Below are 26,212 nucleotides of genomic sequence, written 5' to 3' on the forward strand. Positions count from 1 at the left end.
TTCTCTATCTACAAGAGCGAAGATCATGGAAGATTAAGGTTGAATACTGGACTTTCTCAATGACGTAATCCACCTCGGAATGCTCGGCACGCATGGAAAAAACCCGTAACAACAACGGTCGGTCATCTTGGTGGGAAACGTATAGCGTGCATGCCAGATAAGGATTATTACCTGAAATGGCTTACAAAGCTTCTAAAAAAGCCGAAAATTCTTGTCGAGGTAACTAAGAGAAAGGGGTGTGCCTCTGCACGACGAAATATTTGGAGAATTTTCTGATGAACTCGCCCAAAAAGTTGATATATTGCAGCCCGTGCTGCAAAAACTCTCGCCAACGTAGGCCCGTGCAAGACCTGTGTACAAGTGTCTTCAACTCGACCTCCCCGATCATCCGTGCCAGTGAGTGCACTTTGAACCTTGCGGGATTACCTCATGTCAATGTGGCAGGCTTGGTGATTGATTTAATCAATCCAAATCCATTCCAAATCCAAATCCAATCCAAATCCAAATCCAAATCCAATCCAAATCCAAAATCAATCCAAAATCAATCCAAAAATCAATCCCTCCAAAAGGGAGACACCGTGTGTGGTTTGGGTGCTCCTTAACACCGATGGGAAAGTTACATCTTGGGCTTGTCAATGCACAGGATAAGTTTAAAATGTGATGTTTATCATTAATCATGTTGGGGGTGGGTGGTGGGAGGAGAGGGGGTTGGAGCTGTTTGGGCTCTGAGGGTCGTTATAAATATATATTTTTGTTTAGTTCCAGGGCCACAAGAGACATTATACTAGGATTTTGTATCTATTGGTAAAAGGAGAAGTGTGTGTGTGTTTTAGTGTTATATCCACTGCCGCTGCTTGCTTGTACTAGCAGGAAATGGTACGAACGTGGCACCATTCATCCATGGATAGTTATCGTATTTCCTATATTGTCATAGACCGATTTGCATTCGGAAACAGACAATTATGGTTAACCATATAAATTGCCACTCTTTTTTCTAAATGCTGAAAATTATGTTTAAAAGACGTTTTAAATTACAGATTTCATACTAGCAACAGTCGATTAAACCGAGTCACTGAAAAACACACACAGCACGTGTACAAAAGGCCTCATTATTATCATTGATACATCATTTTGAAAGTCCTGTATTTACAGTGGAGTAGTGGGACAATAAGTGGGCACAACCAGTGAGGGAATAAACAAACAGGGAAGGAACAGAGAGAGAGGGGAGGGTAAGAAACACTGAAACAACAAGTAGAGGGTTAGTTTGGGAAGAGTTAATGGAGGTAATAAAGAGCATGTATCAGGCAGGAAGATTGCACGAGGTGAGTGCACTGACTGCATGAAGCTCTGGAGAGAAAAGTTGCTATTTCCAGCAACATACAAGACCATTGCTTATTTTACCCCTTATGCAGGAAATCATTTGAATTTGAGGACTGCCTGGGCGCAGGACGGACACGACTGAAGCCTCTTAACCGACTTCTGTCCAGCCCACCCGGCCAATGTGTGAGTGGCAGATTGACTACGCCACGCACCGTGTCACAGGAAAACATCTATGAGGATGTAACAGGTAAAGTTTTCCTTTTGATATCAGTGGATTTATTCATTTTCTTGAATTCGAGGTGGGAGTTACCTTTTACTTCTGTTTTTAAACTATGTTTTGACATAAGTCGGTGGACCTAGAATTACAGCTTGAATTTTAGGAGCAGGTTTGTGTACGCATGCTCTGACAATTTATTTTTTTTGTATACTGAATCGAGGCTCGTGAAAGATCTAACATTTACTTCACAAACAAATCAACCAGACAAACAAAATATATAAAAAGAGGGAGCAGAAGACAAGATGGGGAGAGAAGGGGAAGCGCACAAACACAACATTTGAGAGCAGGGAGATGTGTGGGAGGGAGAGGGCTTGGGGGGAGGAGGCGTGGGAAGGGGGGGGGGGTGGGAGAAGTATAAACACAAGGACACCAAGGACTTCCAGGGCAGAAGTTGGTATTTCAAAAAAGTGGAATTGGGGTGAAATTAGCGGGGGTAGAAAAGATCAAGGTTTTGGATGGGGGAAGATAAGAGATGGTGGTGAACAGCTGTTTTAAAGACCTGGAGGGTGGAGTGGGATTGAAGAGAGTGAGGGAGTTTGTTCCAGAGGCGGGAGAAAAGAGGAATGAAGGAGTGAAGGTGAGCAGAGAGTCTTGATTTTGGCAGTTTAACCATAAGAGGGTTGCAGGCAGATCTTGTGCGACCTGTAGGAATATTTGCGGGACAAAGCCCAGAGAGAGCTGGGGGGGGGCAAGGCCAGAGAGGAGTCGGTAGAAGACGGAAAGACCACCAACCTGCCTGCGGTGAGTGAGTGAGAGGCCCTTGGAGTTAGCTTAATCGCCGGAGATTCCAATGATTCTGAACGCTTTGGTTTCAACAGCGTGAAGACGAGCTAGGTGTGAGGCAGGAGCACCAGCCCAGAGGGGAGAGCAGTATTCCATTGAGCTGCGGATGAAAGCTCTTCCGTAAAAGTTCAAAAGTTCAGCTTGGATCAAATGAGTATTCGGTAAGGTTGGTGATCCACACATCAATCTAAATTTGGAGATCGATTGAAATGCTTATCTCTTACCACAATGTTGTCAAATTTTCTGTGTTGCATACCTAAGAAAAATCAATTTTAATTCTATTTTTGAAATGTGTATTCTGCATCACCATGAATGTACAAAAAGTTTGGAAGTCTTGTTGACTGAAGAATTCTGCCACGGCCACGTCCTTGGTACAAGATGCCTTTATTTTCATTCCTGAAAGAAAACAAGGTTTATGATAAATTTGATATATCCCAGACGTATCAGAAAACAATGGACAGTATACTTGTACTTTTGCAATGACATGGACATATTATTTTACATGTTACAAGAATTACAACTCTTGGGATGCCCTCGTATTCTCCTTCATTCCTTCCATTGTTGCTGCATTGAATCCTCACCCCCTGTCGTTAAGACAAACCTCACCCCTGTCTTTGAATTGAAAAAAATTCTTGACAGTCCTTGCTAAAGTTGTTTTATGTTTGCTTTCAGTTTTGAATTTTACAGATGCGTTATTGAATCGCGCTTTTGGATGTCTCTTACATACTTCATGGCAAAGTACGAGTGTATTTCAGGGTTTCATTATCGTTAAAAGTTACCGTGAATTACTATTTGTATCGCTAAACATCCACAGATGTTTAAATTGTGCTCCATTGGGTAGTAGTTCCTGTCTAGTTGACAGCTCACATGTTTTTTTTTTGTTTTTGTTTTTTGCTATAAACTCCCATGAGAAACCAACCAACTTCCATGAGCAACCAGGTACCATCGGCCATTCACAAAGCCTAGGCCAAGGATCGGGACCTCACATGAGACTCGGGACATATTTTAGTATCGTTTATGGGCACATGTCATCATGCTTGCCTTGGGGGAGAAAAGATGCGTGATGGAAAGTGCCAGTGAGGATAGCGTGCAGTATACATCTTAGAAGCTGTCTCATATTTAGAGGCCTTGTTTAAGCTGTAGCCTAACAAGTCCATGCTGTATCAATTAAGATTATGCAGATATAATGAAGCTATGTATGCAAGCTGTCTCACAAATTGAAAATGTCAGGATGTCATGTTGGAAAAAGACAATCTTATTTTACATGACTTTTGAGTTTGGTTGAATTACTTCTCATGGTTTCTTTAGCACTTTTACATAACCACTAACTGGTTCAACGTAGACCACTAACTGGTTCAACGTAGACCACTAACTGGTTCAACGTAGACCACTAACTGGTTCATCGTAGACCACTAACTGGTTTATCGTAGACCACTAACTGGTTCAACGTAGACCACTAACTGGTTCAACGTAGACCACTAACTGGTTCATCGTGGACCACTAACTGGTTCAACGTAGACCACTAACTGGTTCAACGTAGACCACTAACTGGTTCAACGTAGACCACTAACTGGTTCAACGTAGACCACTAACTGGTTCATCGTAGACCACTAACTGGTTCAACGTAGACCACTAACTGGTTCAACGTAGACCACTAACTGGTTTATCGTAGACCACTAACTGGTTCAACGTAGACAACAAACTGGTTCAACGTAGACCACAAACTGGTTCATCGTAGACCACTAACTGGTTCATCGTAGACCACTAACTGGTTCATCGTAGACCACTAACTGGTTCATCGTAGACCACTAACTGGTTCATCGAAGACCACTAACTGGTTCATCGTAGACCACTAACTGGTTCATCGTAGACCACTAACTGGTTCAACGTAGACCACTAACTGGTTTATGGTAGACCACTAACTGGTTCAACGTAGACCACAAACTGGTTCATCGTAGACCACTAACTGGTTCATCGTAGACCACTAACTGGTTCATCGTAGACCACTAACTGGTTCATCGTAGACCACTAACTGGATCATAGTAGACCGTTGAGAAAGCCAATTTTTTTCAGCAGAATGCCTTTAATGTTCCCAAAATATGGAACATTGTTATTTATTAGACCACCTGGTGTCACACATTTTCCAACAACATTTGATTTGTCGCCTACAAAATAGCGAAAAGCCGTGTCGAAGTCACCTCACATATGAAACATCCGTAAGCTACATTCACGTATCAATTTAACTAACATTCATCATCACCAATGTACCATACTCTTTACATTATCAGTGTCACCGAAGTAGTTCCTAGGCAAGGGTTATAGTGGTTTGCCATTGCCTTCCCAGCAGACAGTTAGGGTAGGAATTTATAATTTGTTCAGGGTAACAGTGATAACTCGCTTACTCTTTGTGAAAGACACAGTGGACTCTTTAACCTCCACCAACAAATGTTAGCAGATGGGACACCTAGATTAACGTCTCAATGGATGGCACACCTTGGGATGCATCCTCCTGCATGTGAAACACCAGGATGATAGTTTATAGATGGGCTGAGATTCAAACACAAGCTAAACAGATCAGCGGTAAGTGTGCAAACCTCTAGATTATCTTGCCTGCCCCTTATATGCGTTAGTTGACCACTTAGCTATTCATCTTGCCCTCGCTCTACATAGGTTTTATCTGCACGGTTTTGCAACTCCAGGTTATATTTTAAATAGCAAAATTTCACTCTACATTTGGGTGATGCGATTATTGCATGAATCACGGTCCGCATACCAAATTCAATTCCGCCAAGCGACTCGAAGAGTGTGCGACTCACGCCTTCCTCTTTGCAAACATGTAAAGTGAGATTGCTATGTAAATGTGAGATTTTTTTTTTTGGGGATACAAGATCGAGGCTCGTGTAAGAGCTAACATTAATGACAAAAAAAACAAACGGACACGTAAGACGAAATAAAAGGAACGGGAGACAAGATGGGGAGAGAGGGGGGGAAGCACACAAGTACAACATTTGAGAGCAGGGACATCGGGAGATCTGTGGGAGGTAGAGGGCTTGGGGGGAGGAGGTGTGGGAAGGGGGTAGGGGGTGGGAGAGGTAAAAAAAATCACATGGACACAGCTAGGACTTTCAGGAAAGAAGTTGGTATTTCAGAAAAGTGGATCTGGGGTGAATTAACAGGGGTAGAAAAGATCAGGGTTTTGGATGTGGGAAGATAAGAGATGGTGGTGAACAGCTGTTTTGAAGACCTGGAGGGATGAGTGGGATTGAAGAGAGTGAGGGAGTTTGTTCCAGAGGCGGGAGAAAAGAGGAATGAAAGAGTGAAGGCAAGCAGAGAGTCTTGATTTTGGCAGTTTCACCAAAGAGGGTTGCAGGCAGATCTTGTGCAACCTGACCTGCAGGAGTATTTGGGAGGGACAGCACAGACAGGGCTGGGGGGTGTAGGGGAATTTGTAGCTGAGAGACTCAGGACTCCAATGACCGGACACAGGTTTACAAAAGGTCTGGTTTATTAACTGGTTATTCACTTTATTCCATTTACCAAATAATACCGCATAATATAATGGATCAGGTTAACTCTTTTCGCTTGGTCCTTCTCGTTCGGCTGGTGTTCCTCCGCCACTGCCGTTGGTCAGCGCTTCTCGTGACAAGTCTTCTTTACCCAACGTTTGCTCTCGTTTATATCGCCAAACTGGACTTAATCCTCTCTCCGCTAATGCCCCGAGGTCATGCATTGCACCAAGTCCTGGCATCAGCTCGCTCCCCTCCTGCTGTGATTTCCATTTACACAGTAGGGGGGTGCTCTAGCCTGGGGCCTTGACCAGGTGTTTCAAGAGATTACCATGTTCATGCACATTCTGACACTCATTTACAAACTCGTCTTTGACAGAGTTTGCATGTAAAATGTATCTGCTTTGTTACCAGGTTAATTAATGAGTTACCAGGGCCAATCAATACGTTACACTGAGTTACACTTCCACAATTCCCTCATCTTTTTGTTTTTTTGTTTATATTAACCATTAATCTAAACATCAATATAAGTAAACAATCAATCACTACAAGTAAACATCATTACAAGTATAAGTAAATAATCAATCACTACAAGTAAACATCATTACAAGTATAAGTAAATAATCAATCACTACAAGTAAACATCATTACAAGTATAAGTAAATAATCAGTCACTTTGGTAATCAAATTCCCTTGGGCATACACCGTCATCCTGCAAGAATCACAAAACATTTCGTTGGTCATTTACTCCTTCCACATCGTTCAATCTATTGCATTTGCATCACAAATATATTTTCAAAACAACACTTCACCATCACCAAGATACAACAATTTCACTTCATTTTCAAGTTTTGTAAAGCATCTGCACCATCTGGTAAAAAACGTTTGCCTCCACACAAATGTTGACTTTGTTTGAAAGGAAGGGCTGATCACTTGTGTTTGAATCCTGGTATGAAACATTTTCTCCTAATGTCTTCATAGCTCCTGCACTACTTCGTGTAGGATTTCGCTGTTGTGGTAACATTGCGGAGTCATAGACTGACCCTGCTCTCCTTGTAGCATTCTTGCCACTTTTTGCTGTAAACCATAGTAATTCCTGAACACGGCCTTCACCCAGTTGTAGTCGACTTGCCTCCACCCTCATTGTGAGTGGGCAGCAAGTATTGGTGTGACGTTGATTGGCCAGCAAGATGTGGAACAGGGATGCCGGATGCATCCACAATGATGTTGGGACCATGGTGTTCAGGTCATTCATGGTCCTTACCAGGAGCAACCAGCAGAATCGTGCACAGCTGTTGTGACAAGGGCACAGCCGTTTTTGCAGCTCCATGCTGGTTCCCCGGACGTTGGTGAAGTAATAACATATGTCCCCGCATTTCACAGAGGTTGCAGGTAAAATGTCGTTGTCCTGCAACTTCTGATGTGGTGAATGTTCGAAGCCTTCGAACAAGAGTAAGTGATCGCCTTTCTTTCATATGTTGCAGTGTGATCCAGGCAAATGGTCACATAAATTTCCTTGGTGAAGGTAAGCATTCATCTCCAAGTTACACGGGAGAATGTCTTCATCATTCTTTGAGAAAGAGGGTGTATGCCACGATTAACTTCATTTTTTAGCCACAAATTTTCTTTCTCGAACTTCTTCCCAATTCCGTTAGCAATCCCTCCAAAATGTGATCTCGTCTTATCCTTATGCTCAGTCACATCTGAATCTGCTTTCCGCACACACTGAATCAGATAGGGTACATCTTACCATGAAATCAGCATAATCATGTATATCTTCCGACAGTTTCACATTCAACAATTTGTTGTTTTTCCTTAACACAAAAGTTATATTCATTTATATGCGTCACACAAATAATATTCAATCAGGTATGTATTTTATTACTAAACTAAGAATAGCATTGTATATGATTACAATCACAAACGGGAATACCTAATTCCCAACAACAATTTTTTCAAACCAACAAATTAAACATAATGTATTATTACCATAATTCCTCTCCACTTTTTCTTTTCCCTCTTTTTCCTAACAGTGTGTCACTCGTGGTGATATGAGTTCACTGATATTGTAATTGACACAACTCATAACATTGTCGTTATGCCATTATCTTAATTCTACTGTTTCATTTGCAACATCACTTGATTTAATCTTTTAATCTCAGTATTTATTCATATCATCATAACAATCTTTCTATTTTAGGTCCATATTTGTTTCTATTCTTATCAACCTCCTACGGTTTATCAATTTGTTCCAAAACACTGCAACCAAAGGTTTTAACCAAAGCTCTACCAAACTATTTCCAATTTGAACTCAACATGCTAATTAAACAACAATTCAAAGAATTAACCTCAATGGGTCAACAAAACTCATTTTATAAACTGATCTAATTTTCCCATCCAATATTTTCCTTGCCAAATGTCATATTGCAACACTTTAATAAACCTTCGAAAAATGTCTCCCAAATCAATAAATTCCCTTTTTACTTCCCAAATACTCATCTGTAAATTACATATTCAATTACAGTTTTTTTTTTTTATTTGTTCGGCCTAAATGGCCACTGAAGTGGCTGCCAACATGCAGTACCGTTTTTATCTACCAAGCAAGTATTCGTCCACATAAGATCTCTACCAAAATGTTGTTTGTAAAAACAAATCTGGGATTTCTGATTACATGGATGCACACTCTCAGGACATTTCAGGCTGCTTGTTAACAATCCACTACGATTAATTAATTCCTTTACCCACAATCAAATAATTAGTACAAATTGAGGATATTATCCCTATCACATTCATTTATAGATTCATTATGTTGGATCTAAATTTTCTCCCACTGCTGCAAGGAAGAACAATAGCTCTAATAAGTCTTTGTAATATCTCACTTCATTTACCCAGCATCGAAGAATTTATTTACTATCCATTCCCATCTGTTAACCAGTGAATTTGTTTGAACTCCAAAACTTAATTTGATGAATCCCATGTGTATGGTACCACTTATTGAAACCCCTACTTTTGTAGAAAATATCCAAGTAAGTGTTTTTTTACACCCCCTTAACTGTTGCTCATCCATTTCTATGCACCCAGTGAGTACTACTGACACCAGTATGCCAATATAGGTGTGCGAGATTAACAAATATGTTGCAGGTACATGTAACAGCGCGTTCTGAGTATAAATAACGTAACAGCGCGTTCATGTCTGCCCCTTGGTTTAAGATGCACAATGCATTCCGTTTTAAAACTCACAATAGTTCCAATCAGCAAGATTTTCTTTACTATTTTCCCATATCATCTATGCCTAATACACATCCATACATGCAGCACAATTTATATGCTGATAAAATTCAAGTATATATATATATATATATATAAATCCATGAGCAGAGTATTCTGGGAAGTCAGTGTAAGACCTCTCCCAAATTTGGATAATTTTGTACTCCCTTATTTCCTTTTATGAAGCTCATATCCATAAATAGCTGTTATTCTCATATAAATTCTATCAAAATGGAATCCCCAAATTACTCACAATTTTACTATTTAATTAATGGCTGCTCATAACCCAGCACATCAAATCTTTATATTCCATCTCCCTTGACAAAAGAGATAATGTTCATAATCAAATTTTATTTCTATTTTATTTTACGGATTCTCTGCATATTCAATCCCATCCACATAAAACTATCCATTTCCAGACAGGCACACTGTCGGTGTCAACAATCTTGTAAGATTGATACACAAAACAATAAAAAACACTAACATTGACACACAAAAAATACACACACACATGCATTATGCGTATTTGTTTGCGTTGGAACTATTATTTACAGATCAAGATGGGTGTCAATTTTATTTCAATTTCATAAAATTTGTCCTTCAATTTTTTTTATAAATGCTAATACACAAATGGACCAAAAAGTTTATTCTTAGAAAACCCCTATGATGTCACATTGAAATTACCCTTTTAGTTCCCACAATAATTTATCCAAATTTGACTACACACCCATTTACATGTCAGTCGACCACTGACTTATCAATCGTGTGGAACAATAGTCCGAAATTCCCACCTGATCATCATGTGACCCTTGTCCCTTGGTTTAAAATTTGCAAAGCAATTGTTCCAACTTTGTAAATTTAAAATTGTGTGCCCAACATAAAAGATCCAATTTCGGCATTTGATCAATTAATTAATCAATTTGCTTACAAGCAAAAGAAAAAAATGAATAATTCTTGCTCCGAAAACTTTTCAGACCCAAGAATCATCGACAGTTATTCATGTTTGTCCAGTAATCTAATTTGTTGAGGCCAATCGTCATTTGGGATTTGTCGCAATGAAGGCCTAATCATTGTCTGAGGTATCGGTCAGCACTGGTACCCTTGATCTTGGTTTACTTTGTCCTTGGTTTCTTTGTCCTTGGTTTCTTTGTCCTTGGTTTTTGTCCATGGTTTCTTTGTCCATGGTTTCTTTGTCCTTGGTTTCTTTGTCCTTGGTTTCCCTGTTGAAATTGTCTTCTGCTCAGATATGGGCATCTCCTTATCCAGTGTCCCATCTCTCCACAGTTGAAGCACCGGCTTCTGTCGTTACCTGCTCTGTCCACCTGTGCATTTGTATTGCTGGGCTGCATCTCTACATCCCTGAGTTGCCACTGCAATCTCTCGTTGTCTCCTGAAACACGAAAAAATTCTCTGTACCGTCCTTTTTGGGGAGACAACTGGAAATCAGATGGGACAACCGTCACTTTCATTCCTAATTTCGAGGGCAGTTGTGCATTTGTCTCCTCCACTGTATCCTGTATCCTTTTTATTTTAAGTTCTAGATCCGTTATCCGTTCTTGCTGTTCCCGTTGTCTGGATTCACCATCCCAAAGATGGAATGCAAGCCAGTCTACCGTTAGATTCTGTCTCTTCCTGGCTTTCAATCTTTGTTCCAATCTTTCCAATCGACTTCGCTCAAATGTACCATCTCTTGGAAACTCCTGATCATGTCCCTTTGTCCACAAATACCAATTATCGACCTGCCTTATAGCTTCTGCACCATAACGGTCGTACATATGATGTGTACAAGTACCTTTTTGTGGAATCTCTGGTTGTCCTTGTGTATTCTTGCAGGCTCCATTTCCCATTCTGCCTTTTATCAAAGTAGCGTTGGATGTGTTGTAGTTTGTTCCTCTAAAGCTTCACTCGTACCTCCAGGAAGGGTCTCTCCACCTGTTCACCCGGTGATTTTCAGAGAATCTCCCTCAGCCGTGGCTTTTGCACAATCCAATCTCACAGATCAGTATTTGCAGATGAGCCGGAGGGTCAGTATGAAATGGGTGAATCCTCAGGTGTCCGCTCTGTTGACGGGGAAATCACACAATGGTAACCGCACATATATATCTGTATATAAACTCACCACCTTGCTCAATTTTCCCAGGTTGTCTCCACATTGTTAATATCTCGCAAAGATATCAAAGCTTCTTTCTTGAGACCGCATTTTCATCAATCAAACAATCAATATATTCAATTCAATTTATTCAGTTCAATTTATTCAGTTAAATTTATTCAATTAAATTCAATCAATTAGATTCAATCAATTAATAATTCAATCAATTATTCAATTTCAATTAATTCATCACTATTCATCAATAAATCAAATTAATCATTTTGGATGACTCCTTGCATAAGCCCTTTCCCCAATGATGTCAGGACAGGTCCATCCATTGACCGTCACCTCTGGTTCGTACCTCATGTTAATTGATGAATCACCGTCCTGTCCTAGGGTCATATCTGACATATTTCCCCATTTTGCCTGGTCTCCACAAATTTTCTTTGCAACCACGAAAGGCAACTCATCCTTCATTCGTGAGACAGCCAAAATGGATGGCAGATATTAAAGTTCTTTGGGAAAAATATCTCATCATTTTCCTTTTAATAGTACCCAAAATCTCTTGGCAATATAAATTTCGTAAAACTCCTGAAATGGGACTGTCAAATTCCTTCAATCATGCTAAATTTTGAAACTCCATCGCTTGTAATACCCAATTTATCCCATAGGGCTTGAAAGTTCTTTCCCAAGTTCATGCAGCATTCTGCATTTGAACCCTATGATATCATTCATAATAATCATCATGATTTTATAGTCATGGTCCTATCATAATCATCTATTTAAACGAACATTTCCTTTATCACCACAGCTATGTGGTATAATCAACAATAGAATAAAACTGTACATAGCAACAGGCTACCTCATGGCCACTTAGTATACCTATTGACAATAAGTCATAACAATATCGAATAATCATTGAACAATTCAAAAATCGCTTCCCCTGCTCCAGCCGCAGCATCCGTGATATTTGTTTGCTCATTCACTATTCCTGATTCGTCATCAAGGATCTCCATCATCACACAGCGTACTTAATTCCGCATTCTAATGAGAATTCAACAGGAATTTACGACTCAAAGGAAAAAGAACGAGCAGACCTTTTGCAGGATGATCGTTACAAAAATCGTTACATATATTAAAGTATTTATGATGTCGACAAATCATATCTTAATTCTTACAAGATTTTGGTTCTTTGAATAAATCACAGCACCGGGAGAACCAGCTCCAAAAAATGGATCTTTGTGTTTATTCAGCACCCTAGTAATTGGCTCTTTGTGTACTAATTACACAGCACCCAGGCCCCGCTCATATGGATCTTTGTGCAGCGCTACACAGCACCTGAGCAAAAGGGGTTTCATCTACATTTTCCCTATTCGGTATACCATCCGTGATATTTGTTTGCTCATTCACTATTCCTGATTCGTCATCAAGGATCTCCATCATCACACAGCGTACTTAATTCCGCATTTTAATGAGAGTTCAACAGGAATTTACGACTCAAAGGAAAAACAACGAGCAGACCTTTTGCAGGATGATAACTGGAATTAGTCGTGAAAATATATCCAAAATACACAAAAATACACACCCACACAAATAAACAACATTTATTCCGTTTAACAGAACAAACATTTCCTCTATCATGACATGCATGTCTTCAAAATTATATGACCAAGAGAAAAAGTAAAATTAATTAAAAACTGCGGGCAGTGATGATCCGGGGACCATACCGCTCCATCCTGATTGGACGGGTGCATGCTAGAGTCGTTAACAACGACAGTCCAGATCCGATTGTTCAAAATTTCAAATCAATCGATCGAAAAATGAACGCAGGGATGCATTTTAAAGGTGCAGTGGCACTAACTGAGTTGCCACGAATATGGCCACAAAATTGCCAATATGGCCATCACAAAATATTTTCCTTAATCAATTGGCTCATAGCATAACCAATCTGCAAGTATTTCATCCGAAGATGTATCTCTGAGGACTTTAAATTAAATAAGTCATTTATAAATCAACGAGTTAATTTATTAAATGATTAATCAATAAATCAAAATTTTCCTTGACAGCCACATCACTTGGTCAGTGTCATGTCCAAATATCAGCTTCCTTACTCGACAGGTGCCTGAGTTAATGTAATGTAATTACTGTAATAATATTACTGCAATTACTGTAATGATTACTGTAATTACTGTAATTACTGGAACTGTAATTACTGTAATTACCTCAGGTAATTAGCATCAGCAAAACACAACATTTGAATGTTCCCAAAACGTTGGAGCAAAACGTTGCAACAACGAAAGTGAAACGTTGTAGCGACGTTGTGGAAACGTCAGCAAAACACAACATTTGAATGTTCCCAAAACGTTGGAGCAAAACGTTGCAACAACGAAAGTGAAACGTTGTAGCGACGTTGTGGAAACGTCAGCAAAACACAACATTTGAATGTTCCCAAAACGTTGGAGCAAAACGTTGCAACAACGAAAGTGAAACGTTGTAGCGACGTTGTGGAAACGTCAGCAAAACACAACATTTGAATGTTCCCAAAACGTTGGAGCAAAACGTTGCAACAACGAAAGTGAAACGTTGTGGCGACGTTGTGGAAACGTTTTACAACAACATTATTTCAATGTTGCAGGAAAGTAATGTGAAAAAACGTTCCCAAAAATGTTCTCTCTTTTTCTGTCTCTCTTTCTGTCTGACTGTGTCTCTCTCTCACTTTCTGTCTCTCTCTGTCTATCTCTCTCTGTCTGTCTGTCTGTCTCTCTCTATGTGTCTGACTATCATCTTTATCTCTGTTTGTCTCTATGTCTCTCTCTCTTTCTCTCTCTGTCTATCTCTCTCTGTCTGTCTCTCTTTCTCACTTTCTGTCTCACTCTGTCTATCTCTCTCTGTCTGTCTCTCTCTATGTGTCTGACTATCATCTTTATCTCTGTTTGTCTCTATGTCTCTCTTTCTTTCTTTTCTCTCTCTCTCTCTCTGTCTGTCTGTCTGTCTCTCTTTCTGTCTCTCTCTGTGTTTCTCTCTCTGTCTGTCTGTCTCTCTCTATGTGTCTGACTATCATCTTTATCTCTGTTTGTCTCTATGTCTCTCTCTCTTTCTTTTCTGTCTCTCTCTCTCTGTCTGTCTCTCTGTATCTCTTTCTGTCTCTCTCTGTGTTTCTCTCTCTGTCTGTCTGTCTGTCTCTCTCTATGTGTCTGACTATCATCTTTATCTCTGTTTGTCTCTATGTCTCTTTCTCTTTCTTTTCTGTCTCTCTCTCTCTGTCTGTCTCTCTTTCTCACTTTGTCTCACTCTGTCTATCTCTCTCTGTCTGTCTGCCTGTCTCTCTCTATGTGTCTGACTATCATCTTTATCTCTGTTTGTCTCTATGTCTCTCTCTCTTTCTTTTCTGTCTCTCTCTCTCTCTGTCTGTCTGTCTGTCTCTCTCTATGTGTCTGACTATCATCTTTATCTCTGTTTGTCTCTATGTCTCTCTCTCTTTCTTTTCTGTCTATCTCTCTCTCTGTCTGTCTCTCTTTCTCACTTTCTGTCTCACTCTGTCTATCTCTCTCTGTCTGTCTCTCTCTATGTGTCTGACTATCATCTTTATCTCTGTTTGTCTCTATGTCTCTCTCTCTTTCTCTCTCTGTCTATCTCTCTCTGTCTGTCTCTCTTTCTCACTTTGTCTCACTCTGTCTATCTCTCTCTGTCTGTCTCTCTCTATGTGTCTGACTATCATATTTATCTCTGTTTGTCTCTATGTCTCCCTTTCTTTCTTTTCTCTCTCTCTCTCTCTGTCTGTCTGTCTGTCTCTCTTTCTGTCTCTCTCTGTGTTTCTCTCTCTGTCTGTCTGTCTGTCTCTCTCTATGTTCTCTCTCTCTCTGTCTGTCTCTCTCTATCTGTTCCCAATTTATCCCATTAAAATCCCATTAAAATCTTATTAAAATCCCATTAAAATCTTATTAAAATCCCATTAAATCTTATTAAAATCCCATTAAATCTCATATCTTGTCACCCTTTGCATTGTTGAAAGTAATTAATTCCGTAACTCAATATTACCTCTATTTATATATACTAGGGCGTGCCCGCACGTACGCGCTTGCCCGTACGTGCTTGCAAAAAAAACACACGTGCAAGCAACAACAAAAACTTTGAAACCACGTGGCAGTAACGACCACAGAACCCCCCTCCTATTTACATCAAATGGTTTGGTCCATTCGCCGAGCCTAAGCGAACGGCTTGCGAGTACGGTGACCATACCTTGGGACCCCCTTGTCCGATTAATTTCAAACCTTGACAAATTTCCCATTCCTTCCCTTCCTGATCTTTCGATGTAGGGCTGGGTTCTTTTTTTAGGATCATGTTGCATCGAGCATTATTTTCCAAAACAGTGTGAACATTAACCCACACCAAAACCTCTGACATCCCACCATTAACACCTATTGTAAGCGTGCCGAATCAGTAAGCATCACCCCTTCTATGAGCCTCGACCAGAGGGTGGTTGTTACTCACAAACACCATTTCCTGTAATTATCTCTCATAATCAGGATAAATTTGGAACAGCCCTTAAACTAACACCAAGCAGATCAATTTTTATATTTAGGTTGAGGTTTCACACAAACTGGTTAACTAAATAATACAGAATTATTATTATTATTATATCTCCGCCTTGGTGAACAGTTTATGTTTTGTATCCCACTGATAGGCCGGATCTGGATTCGGACCTGAACCAAAATCCAATCATTTCGTCGTGTCACCCATGCTATTTATCTGGCAAATTTCGTCAAAAAAACAACACAACAGCACTGGTTTTGTTTCACCCATGCTATTTATCTTCCTGCAAAACGCTTTGCTTCTCGCAAAACGTCCGCCAATGGGAAGTAAAGGGAGGGAAAAAAAACGGGAGCAAGAGACAGGGTGCCGGAATGGACATGAGGGACAATGAGGGACAGTGAGGGAGTGTTGGTATGCAATTTTTTATCCAATCGCCATCTTTCACAGTAATTCTGGACCGGCATGAGATGGGATTGTCTGTCATGAATTTATTTGTTGATCGAACGAGTTTTAATTTGTCTAAATCCGACCAGTCGTTCCAAAGATATAAGCCTTTTTTGTCGCAATACCATAAATTGGAATGAGGTAAATATATATAAATATAATTCCCTTTCCCGGTTCCCTATCGCTCGCCGAGCGCCGAGCAAGTCGCTCGCTCGTCGAGCAAGTCGAGTGCTTTGAACAAGTGCAAAAAAAAAGAAGTACTTTATACGTGTGCGGGTGGGTAAACGAGTGTACCGGCCTTACACGTCCTGGAAGCAAATGGTCGCAAGGTGCACGCTTGCTCCGTTTGCTTCCAGGTCACAGTAAGACCCTTAATGACCAGCGCAAAAATACGTATTTACAGAAATCATTTAGAAAAAAAAACGAATTATCATCGTGTTGTTTATCGAAGTACCATTCGTGATGGGTCACGCCACTTATATCGCGGCATCGGTGCGCAAGGAAGCCCCAGACCACCTGCTCCCCCATGTATGTACACATAACTTCCAAGTTCGTAAATCATATTGGACAAAACAAGACACACTCACCTTTTAAAGAAGACTTGTTTGTACAATTGATGTCAGCGGTGCCTCCAGATTGTAGGGGAATTTGTAGCTGAGAGACTCAGGACTCCAATGACCGGACACAGGTTTACAAAAGGTCTGGTTTATTAACTGGTTATTCACTTTATTCCATTTACCAAATAATACCGCATAATATAATGGATCAGGTTAACTCTTTTCGCTTGGTCCTTCTCGTTCGGCTGGTGTTCCTCCGCCACTGCCGTCGGTCAGCGCTTCTCGTGACAAGTCTTCTTTACCCAACGTTTGCTCTCGTTTATATCGCCAAACTGGACTTAATCCTCTCTCCGCTAATGCCCCGAGGTCATGCATTGCACCAAGTCCTGGCATCAGCTCGCTCCCCTCCTGCTGTGATTTCCATTTACACAGTAGGGGGGTGCTCTAGCCTGGGGCCTTGACCAGGTGTTTCAAGAGATTACCATGTTCATGCACATTCTGACACTCATTTACAAACTCGTCTTTGACAGAGTTTGCATGTAAAATGTATCTGCTTTGTTACCAGGTTAATTAATGAGTTACCAGGGCCAATCAATACGTTACACTGAGTTACACTTCCACAGGGGCTAGGCCAGAGAGGAGTCGGTAGAAGACAGAAAGACCACCAACCTGCATGTGGTGAGTGAGTGAAAGGCCCTCAGAGTTAGCTTCATCGCGGGAGATTCCAATGATTCTGAAAGCTTTGGTTTCAACAGCGTGAAGCCGAGCTAGGTGTGAGGCAGGAGCACCAGCCCAGAGGGGAGAGCAGAATTCCATTGAGCTGCAGATGAAAGCCTTGTATGTGGTAAGGAGCTCAGGTGTACCAAGGAAGAAGATTGCACATTGGAGAATGCCCAGTCGGCAACTGGCTTTGGAGGCCAGATTGGAAATGTGTTTTTCCCAGGAAAGATCATGGCAGATTGTGAGACCCAAGAGATTGAGTGACAGATCTTTTTGTAGAGGATTGTTGAGAAAGTAGATGGAAGGGTTGTCCAGACGGTCTTTTCGAAGAGACATCGTGAGAGTGTGAAATTTGTCAGGATTGAAAGACATGTTCCACTTGTTTGACCAGTCTGTGATTTTGTCCAGATCTGCAGAGAGTGAGGAGGCTGCAGACTGCCGATCTGAGGGATGAGGTATGGAGCGGCAGAGAGTGGAGTCATCAGCAAAGAGATAGAGAGGATTTTCCAGAGAGTCGGAGAGATTATTGTTGAAGACCAGAAAAAGCACAAGGCCCAGAACACTGCCTTGGGGAACTCCAGCCTGAACAGGAAGGGGATTTTAGAGAAATCCATTCAGGGCCACACGTTGACTACGACCAGAGAGGAAGTCCGCAAGCCATGCATGGAGATTTCCATGGATAACATAGGAGGAGAGTTTGGTGAGCAGAGCGGGGTGCCAGACCGTATCGAAGGCACGTGATATGTCAAGTGAGACAGCTCTGATTTCCTGTTTGACATTTTGAGGACCTCCATCCATTGTTGAGACAGCAGAAGCAGCATGTCCAGAGTAGAGTGACCTGGTCTGAATCCAAATTGATGGTCAGAGATCAAACCATTGGAGAAGAGGAAGGATTTGATATCCGAAGCAATGATGGATTCCATGACTTTGCTGATGATTGGGAGCAGGCTGATTGGTCTGTAGTTGCAAGGATCTGTTTTTGCACCGTTTTTGTGTACAGCGGTCATGTTGGCTGATTTCCAAGCTGAAGGCAGATGACCTTGAGCAAAAGAGATGGTGAAGAGAACAGAGAGAGGGTGTGAAAGAGGGGCGGAGCAGGATTTTAGGACCCGTCGGCTGATGCCGTCTTGTCCAGTTGCAGAATCAGAGTCGAGGATTGACAGAAACTTCTCCACCTTGTCAGGAGAGAAGGACACAGAGTCCAGGAGCAGCTGGGTACAACTGGATACAGGCTGGGTACAGGTGCAGAGTTGAGGCATTCAGCTTTTTCACGTGCGGAGTCAGCTGTGTAGCCGTTTGAGGTAAACGAGGGGATGGAGGTGTACAAACACCAGAAAGAGATTTGACAACATGCCACCAGGATTTGGAAGAGGGAGACAGGTTTGACAGTTCAGTCTTGAGAGTAGAGAGATATTGTTTCCTGGCTCTCCTGAGGGTAGACACGCACTTGTTCCGGGCTTTGTGAAAGTAAATGAGATTGCCTTCCGTTGGATTTGCCTTCCAGGAGGCAAAGGGAAGTTGTTTCAGGGCAACTGCCTCACCACAAGATTCCATGTACCATGGATGGGAGGAAGGGCATGACAACTGAAGACGAGATGGGATAAATCTGTGCATGAGAGAGAGCAGTTTACTTTGGAAGAATTCCCAGGATGTGTTTATGTCAGAGGCAGTGGAGATGGGAGATCATTCCAGATGATTTATGGCTGCTTGAAGACCGTGCCAGTTGGCCTGAGTGAAATGCCAGACTCGTCGATGTTGAGGAGGCTCTCTGAGAATGGCCAGAGAGATGTCTACTTTAACAAGCATATGGTCAGATGAACCGATTGGAGCAGAAGAAGACCAGCAGACATTTGCAGGGAAGTTTATCATAACTAAGTCAAGAAGAGAAGATGCTCCGTTGACTGATATCCGTGTCGGGAAATTGACAGATTGTGTCAGTCCCAGTGAGTCGCCGAAGTCATTTCCTGAGGTGCCATGGCTGCTGAGAGAGGTACCCACACCCAGCCAGCTGGCATGATGACAGTTGAAATCACCACATATGAGGAAGAGAGAGTTGGGATGAGTCAATAGAAGTTGGTCCATGTTATCAGACAGCGAGATGTATGTGGAGTCATCACTGTTTGGTGGACGGTACAGAACACATATGAACAAAAGGTGGGAGCGAAGGGGAAGCCATAGCCAGAGGTATTCCTGGGGGTGAGGTGGAGAGAGGGCACTGCAGGGAGAGTGAGGAAGAGAGTTTTTTGATAAAGATAGCAACCCCACGTCCAGGATGAGGCTCAGGTCTATTATACCGGAGGAGGGAGTAACCAGGGAGAGATATTAAGGAATTATCGACATCTTGAAGGAGGCAAGTTTGTGTGAAGCAGATTACGTCTGGTTTGTCAGAAGCAACCTGTATGGAGAGATCAATCAGGTTTGAGCGAAGGCCCCGGATGTTTGAGGTCCATACCGTTAAGGAAGAGGAAGGGGGAGCATCGGATACAGGATAGGGGAGGGGGGGGTAGCGTAAGATGAGGAAGAGGAGGAGGAGTTCGGGAGAGCTGTTGATAGTGTGTCAGAGATTTCAGAAGAGCTAGGAGAAAGGGAAGGATGAGGAGGACAAACGGTTTGATGGTGATTAGATGAGGCACACTAAGGTGTTGTTTTAGGGGGGGGGGGGGGCGGGAGAGCGAGGAATAAGGTTGGAGTAGATGGAGGTAAGAGTTGGAAGGGAGAGGAAGCGGGGTGGATGCTTTGAGGAGGAAGGGTGAGATGGGAGAATTGTAGAAAAAAGGAGGGTGGGGAGATTTGAAGGGGAGGGGGGAGGGGGGAGATTTGAAGGGGAGGGGGGAGGGGGGAGATTTGAAGGGGAGGGGTGAGGGGGGAATTTAGGAGGGGAGGGGTGAGGGTGGAGTTTCGGAGGGGAGGGGCGAGGGGGGAGTTTAGGAGGGGATGGGTGAAGGGGGAGTTTAGGAGGGTAGGGGCAAGGGGGGAGATTTGAAAGGGATGGGCAAGGGGGGAATTTTGGAGGGGAAACATGAGTTAGAATTTTAGAAAGTGTTGGACTTTTTAGTCTTTTTGACTTGGATTTTTGGATTTTAGAAAGTTGTTGAAAGAAAGTTTTGGAAAGTTGGATTTTAGAAAGTCTCAAAATGGAGAACATTGTCATGGGGACTGCAAAGCTAACCCCCGCTCTTGCAGGGAAAATGGCCTTAAAATGCTTGTTGTTGTTGTTGTTTTGGACGATTCATGGAAAATGAACATTTGTTGCAAAATGAGTTTCTTGTGATTTTCAAGTCAGAGATCCGTTTGAAAACGTTGGAGGAGGGGTGGAATGCAGGTTAGTTTAGGGAATGTAGGCATGAAGAACTGTAAGATATTGAATTTTTATTTGAAATGAAGAGATTTGGTGAGCAACTCAAAAACAACCTTTTAAAGAAGAAGAAGAAAAATCTGTTATAATATACAACAAAATAAAACACTTCAGGGGAAAGTTTAAACATTTTAAAACTAAGCCGTGAAAACTATCTGGGGAAATTCCCTTGATGAGGGCATGAAAGATTCCGAAGGGGGATTAAGGATTCCAGCACAGGTTCAGAAGCAGGAACAGGATAGGAGATTGACAGAAAGGAGAGCAGAGAACGAAGGAACAGGGAGGTGTATAAGCAATATGTTAGGACGGAAGGAGAGGCCTACTCTTTTAATTCTTCATTAATATGTTTTTTGAAGGTTAGGTGAAAGTGGATCAGAGGAAGAAGGATAAAGTTGAAGAAGTATGGTGAGAACTGGAATTGGAAAGGTGTCGTTTGGCTGGAGAGGATCGAGTTATGAAGGAAGGAGAGGAAAAAACAGAAAAATCGGGTGGGGCGAAACACGTGGTCGAAGAACGAACGAACACGGGAAAGAGAAGGAAAATAGATTTTATTCATTTTTTTGTATTAAGACGAAAGAGAGGGTAAGATGTTCGGGGAAGTATGGGGTGAAAAAAAGACTGAAAAAAAACAGTGAGAGAATGAAAGTAAATGGACCGCAAACGACCGCCGAGAGGAGACAACAAAGCCTCGAGGCCTGGAAAACCAGGCCTGAAAACGTGGCAGGAACCAACAGACGATTATACACAGGTATGCATGATTTACACCGAGATCTAACTGGAAACACACAGTAGGCACTCACACCGTAAAATAAAAATTTAGTTTTGACAAAAATACAAATGGTAAAAATGCTTAACTTTGGTAGTGTGGAGACCTTGGAAAAACACACGACCTCACTGGCAAAACCGGAAGCGGAAGTTCAATTATTGCAATGTAAATTTTGAAAGTAAATTCTGAAGGCCAAGTCCAGAATCACAGAAATGTTTTTGGCTCCGTGATCTACTTTTCACGCCGATGACTGTGCACCCTTCAGTCATAATCTCAAAGATATGCAATTTATTGTCACCTCCTTTGTGTAATCTTCTCGTCGCTAAGGCCTTATGATTAGTCTCAAGGAGACCGAGGCCATGCTTCAGCCGAGACCAGAGGGTGTGTGTGTGTGTACTGTCCCATCCAATACCATCGATTGAGATTGCTATGTAAATGTGAGATTGATATGTGGCTTTAATGATATAATGAAGCTCGTTTGAACAAACTTTGTCTTTATTGGTGAAACGTGAGCTTTATGATGGGTGTTGATATATACTTCCAGGAAGGGTGTGTAGCACAGCCCCCTTTTTCTCATGAAAATAATACTGCACTCTTCACGGATTTCTTCTGCACTGTGTTTTCTGAGAAACCTCCCATGCAGAGCCTGAGTAATGTGTATAATGGTGAAAATGTAAAGGCTTTCTCTGCTCACCGTCTATAACTTCCATTGATTAAAAACAATGATCTGTACTCAAGTTTAACTCTTTAATTTCTTTTCTTTTGCCTCCTCTAGCACCTGCATGTGTGTCACGGCGTGGAGTTCCAGTGTCTCATCGTCCTGGAGGACCGCGAGAGCACCCATACGAAGATGTGGGGTCTCGCTGCTGGCTGGGCTGGCGACGTGGCCTCTCTGTGCCTTTACCTGGGAATTCACCCAGCAAACCTTGGAGTAATTTCTGCAAATCAGGGATGCCCATGCGGGTATGATCAAACTCATTAGAAGTCACATTTGTACAACTTCAATTTATATGTTCAGTGTGAGGATGTTGAATGTTGCTTGGTTGTTGTGATATTTTAAGGATGCTACCAGTGCTATCACTTGCCCTTGACTACTGCAGAAGTTCCTGTATAACGAAGGCAGAATTGTTTTCTGCGCAGCTGCATTCAAACAATAACGAGAAAGCATCTCAAAATGCAAAGCCCGTCTGCATCCGCTTTGTACTCAAACTAAACATGACGAAAACGAAAGTTAAAACAATTGTACATGTTATTAATTTTTTGTTCTCCATATTCTCATAATAGAGGTTTCTTGAAAGTTTTATGACAAAAGCTCAATTGGTAAAAAAATGAGTTATAAACAACCCGTATACAGTCCACATATAATCTGGTGGTTAGAAAAATCAGACAGGCAATTCATGTGTTCAGATTACGTACTTCCGGTCCCTCGAGCGACGAGGCTTGCTTCGATCTCTCCACGGCATCAAAGTTTGAGTGTTTTCCCGTTCGTTTCTTTGTCAAATTTCCGCTGCGTATTTTGTTGTGTATGTGTTATTGTGTGTTTCTATTTGGTTTTGGTTTTGTAGTTGTTGCAAATTTGTGTGTAATTAGTCGTTTCTTTGTTCGCGCCTCGTGCGGCCTCCACGTCTCGACTTGTGCCCCGCCCCCGAAATCCCGTTTTAATTCCACCTCTGCTCCTGCTTTCTCAAATCCACGTTCTCACTTAGAGACTTTTCCCAGATTGTTTTTCATGGTTTTGTTTAAATATTTATTTAAATATGTTTAAACCGCAGCCGTGATGCTGACGCCGCCCCCCCCCCCCCACCCCCCAGAATTTCAATGTTTTAAACGTTTCCCAGTGTGTACCCTGGATAAGAATAGGTACGCCGTATCCCTGCGTGTCGTAAGAGGCGACTAAGAGGGTTGGCGTCAGGAAGGGCATCCGGCCATAAAAACATTGCCTCAAAAAGAGAACCATGACAATTAGAATTACAACTACATGTGGGCAGGGTACAGCCCGAAGTGGAGATCGGTTTCTGAGGTTTGGGACATGGAATGTAGGGACAATGACAGGGAGATCAGGAGAAGTGGTGGAAGTATTGGTCAGAAGAAGAGTGGACATATGTTGTGTGCAAGAGACGAGATGGAAGGGAAGTGGTGTGAGAATGGTGAAGGGTAGGCAGGGACAGAAATACAAGTTTGTGTGGCAAGGGTGCCCGGAGGGCGTGAATGGTGTTGGTGTCCTGTTTTCTGAGGAGTTTGTAGACAGTGTGGTGAGTGTGACTAGAGTGAGTGATAGGTTGATGATGATGAAAATGATGATTGGAAAGCTCTTGGTGAACGTCATCTCGGGATATTCTCCGCAGGTTGGTTGGAGCGATGAAGAGAAGGACAAGTTCTGGTGTGCGATAGAGAAGCTGATGGAAAACGTGAAAGATGAGGAAGTTGTTGTGGTAGGAGGAGACCTAAATGGACATGTGGGAAGGAGTATGGATGGTTTTGACGGAGTTCATGGGGGTTACGGATATGGTGTGAGAAATGGAGAAGGTGAAAGGATTTTGGAGTTTGCTGATGGAGCTGATTTGTTGATTTGTAATACTCAGTTCCAGAAAGAGGATAATAAGCTTGTTACATACACGTCAGGTGGGTCGACGACAACCGTTGACTACCTGATGGTGCGTAGGCGAGATAGGGGGCACCTCCGGCACACAAAGGTGATCCCGGGGGAGGAGGCTGTTTCACAGCACCACTTGGTTGTCTGCGACGTAAGGGTGAAAGGTGTGAGGAGAGCTCGGCGCGTGAAGTACCAACCGAGAATGAAGGTGTGGAGGTTGAAAGAGGTGACAGTAAGGGAGGCATTAAAAGAGAGGCCGAGTAGGGTCGAGGATGATGTGGTTGAACTTGAAAGTGGTTGGATGTCAATGAAAGCTAGTCTGTTGGGAGCCGTTGGTGAGGTATGTGGATGGACAAAAGGACCGCCAAGGCACTCGGAAACATGGTGGTGGGATGATGAAGTTGGAAAGAGGATTGACGAGAAGAGGAAGATGTTCAAGGAGTGGCAGAAGGCGAAGGGTACGGGAGCAGAAACAGCAGAGCATGAAAGTTATAAGGCAGCCAGGAAGGCTGCAAAGAAAGAGGTAGCAAAGGCGCAGGAGGCATGTCGGAAAATGTTCGGAGAATACTTGGATTCGGAAGAGGGTCAGAAAGCAGTATTCAGGATTGCATAGCAGATAGCGAAATATCGGTGATGTCCCGTGATGTCCCCGATATCAGTCACACTCACCTGAAGGTGAATATCGGAAAGACGAAGGTGATGGCAAGTGGTAAAGCATGTGGTGAGGTGGAAAGAACTGGGAAGTGGCCCTGTGCTGTGTGTAGGAAGGGTGTCGGAGTGAACTCCATTCAGTGTACAATGTGCGCTGAGTGGGTTCATCAAAAATGTAGTGGTCTGAGAGGGTCATTAACCAGTGTGGCAGCTACATTCAAATGTAAGGTGTGCACAGAGGGAGCTGCAGATGGAGGAAATGTTGAGTTGGATCTTGGAGACGGTGTGAAGCTGGAAGGTGTGAAAACATTTTGCTACCTCGGAGACATGCTGAATGGAGAAGGTGGATCAGACTCGGCAACGGTTGCTCGAGTGAGATGTGCATGGAAGAAGTTTCGGGAATTGAGTGGCGTGCTGATGATGAGGGGAGTGTCGTTGAAGCTGAAGGGAAAGGTGTATGCTGCATGTGTGAGAAGTGTTATGATTTATGGGAGCGAGACATGGGTAATGAACGTAGAGCAGCAACGAAGGTTGGAAAGGGTGGAAATGCGAATGGTTCGACGGATGTGCGGAGTATCGTTGAGAGAGAGGAAGACAAATGATGAATTGCGAAATATGATGGGAATAGAGCCTGTGATTGATGCTGTGAAGAGGAACAGGTTGAGATGGTTTGGTCATGTGTTGAGGAAGGATGAAAGTGACTGGTTGAGAAGAGTGATGGAAATGAATGTAGAAGGAAGTAGAAGACGGGGAAGACCGAGAAAGACTTGGCTAAAGATGGTGGAAGAAGAAATGCGGGCAAGGGGGTTAACAAGGAGAGATGCAGAAAATAGGGCAAAATGGAGAAGATTGTCATGGGGACCGCAAGGCTAACCCCCGCTCTAGCAGGGAAAATGGCCTTTTAAAATGCATGTTGTTGTTGTTGTATAGCGAAAGAGAGGTGTGATGTGATGGGGGTGAGTTGCTTGAAGGATGAAGTGGGACAAATCGTTGTCGACCCAGATGGAATTAAAGGAAGATGGAAAAGATATATGGAAATGCTGTTGAATACAGAGAATGAATGGGATGGCAACATAGAGTAACCCAGTTTTAGGACCGGCAGAGAAGATAACTGAGAAGGAAGTTGACGAAGCGATAAAAGCAATGAAGGGTAGAAAAGCGGGAGGGCCGACGGGAGTTGTGGGAGATATGTTGAAGGCAGCAGGAAGTTGGGGTGTGAAGAGAATGACAGAGATCTGTAATCTGGTGGTGAAAGAAGGCCGCATTCCAGTGGATTGGGAACTGAGTACCCTCGTCCCTCTACACAAGGGGAAAGGTGACCCTCTGGAGTGTGCCTCGTACCGAGCGATAA

At 42.4% G+C, this 26,212-nt stretch overlaps 1 protein-coding gene across 1 annotated transcript in view; it reads left to right on the plus strand.

Moving 5' to 3' along the window:
* Nucleotides 1-26,212, plus strand: part of LOC137428692 (DENN domain-containing protein 2A) — a 277,280-nt gene that overhangs the window by 105,815 nt on the left and 145,253 nt on the right. The window contains exons 5-6 of the mRNA XM_068118598.2: nucleotides 1,413-1,567; nucleotides 22,393-22,580. Of these exons, the coding sequence (XP_067974699.2) occupies nucleotides 1,413-1,567; nucleotides 22,393-22,580 (343 nt within the window). The remainder of the gene's footprint in view (nucleotides 1-1,412; nucleotides 1,568-22,392; nucleotides 22,581-26,212) is intronic.

The sequence above is a fragment of the Myxine glutinosa genome, chromosome 1, assembly GCF_964187855.1.
Source record: "Myxine glutinosa chromosome 1, kmMyxGlut1.1, whole genome shotgun sequence".
Classification (NCBI taxonomy): Eukaryota; Metazoa; Chordata; class Myxini; order Myxiniformes; family Myxinidae; genus Myxine; species Myxine glutinosa.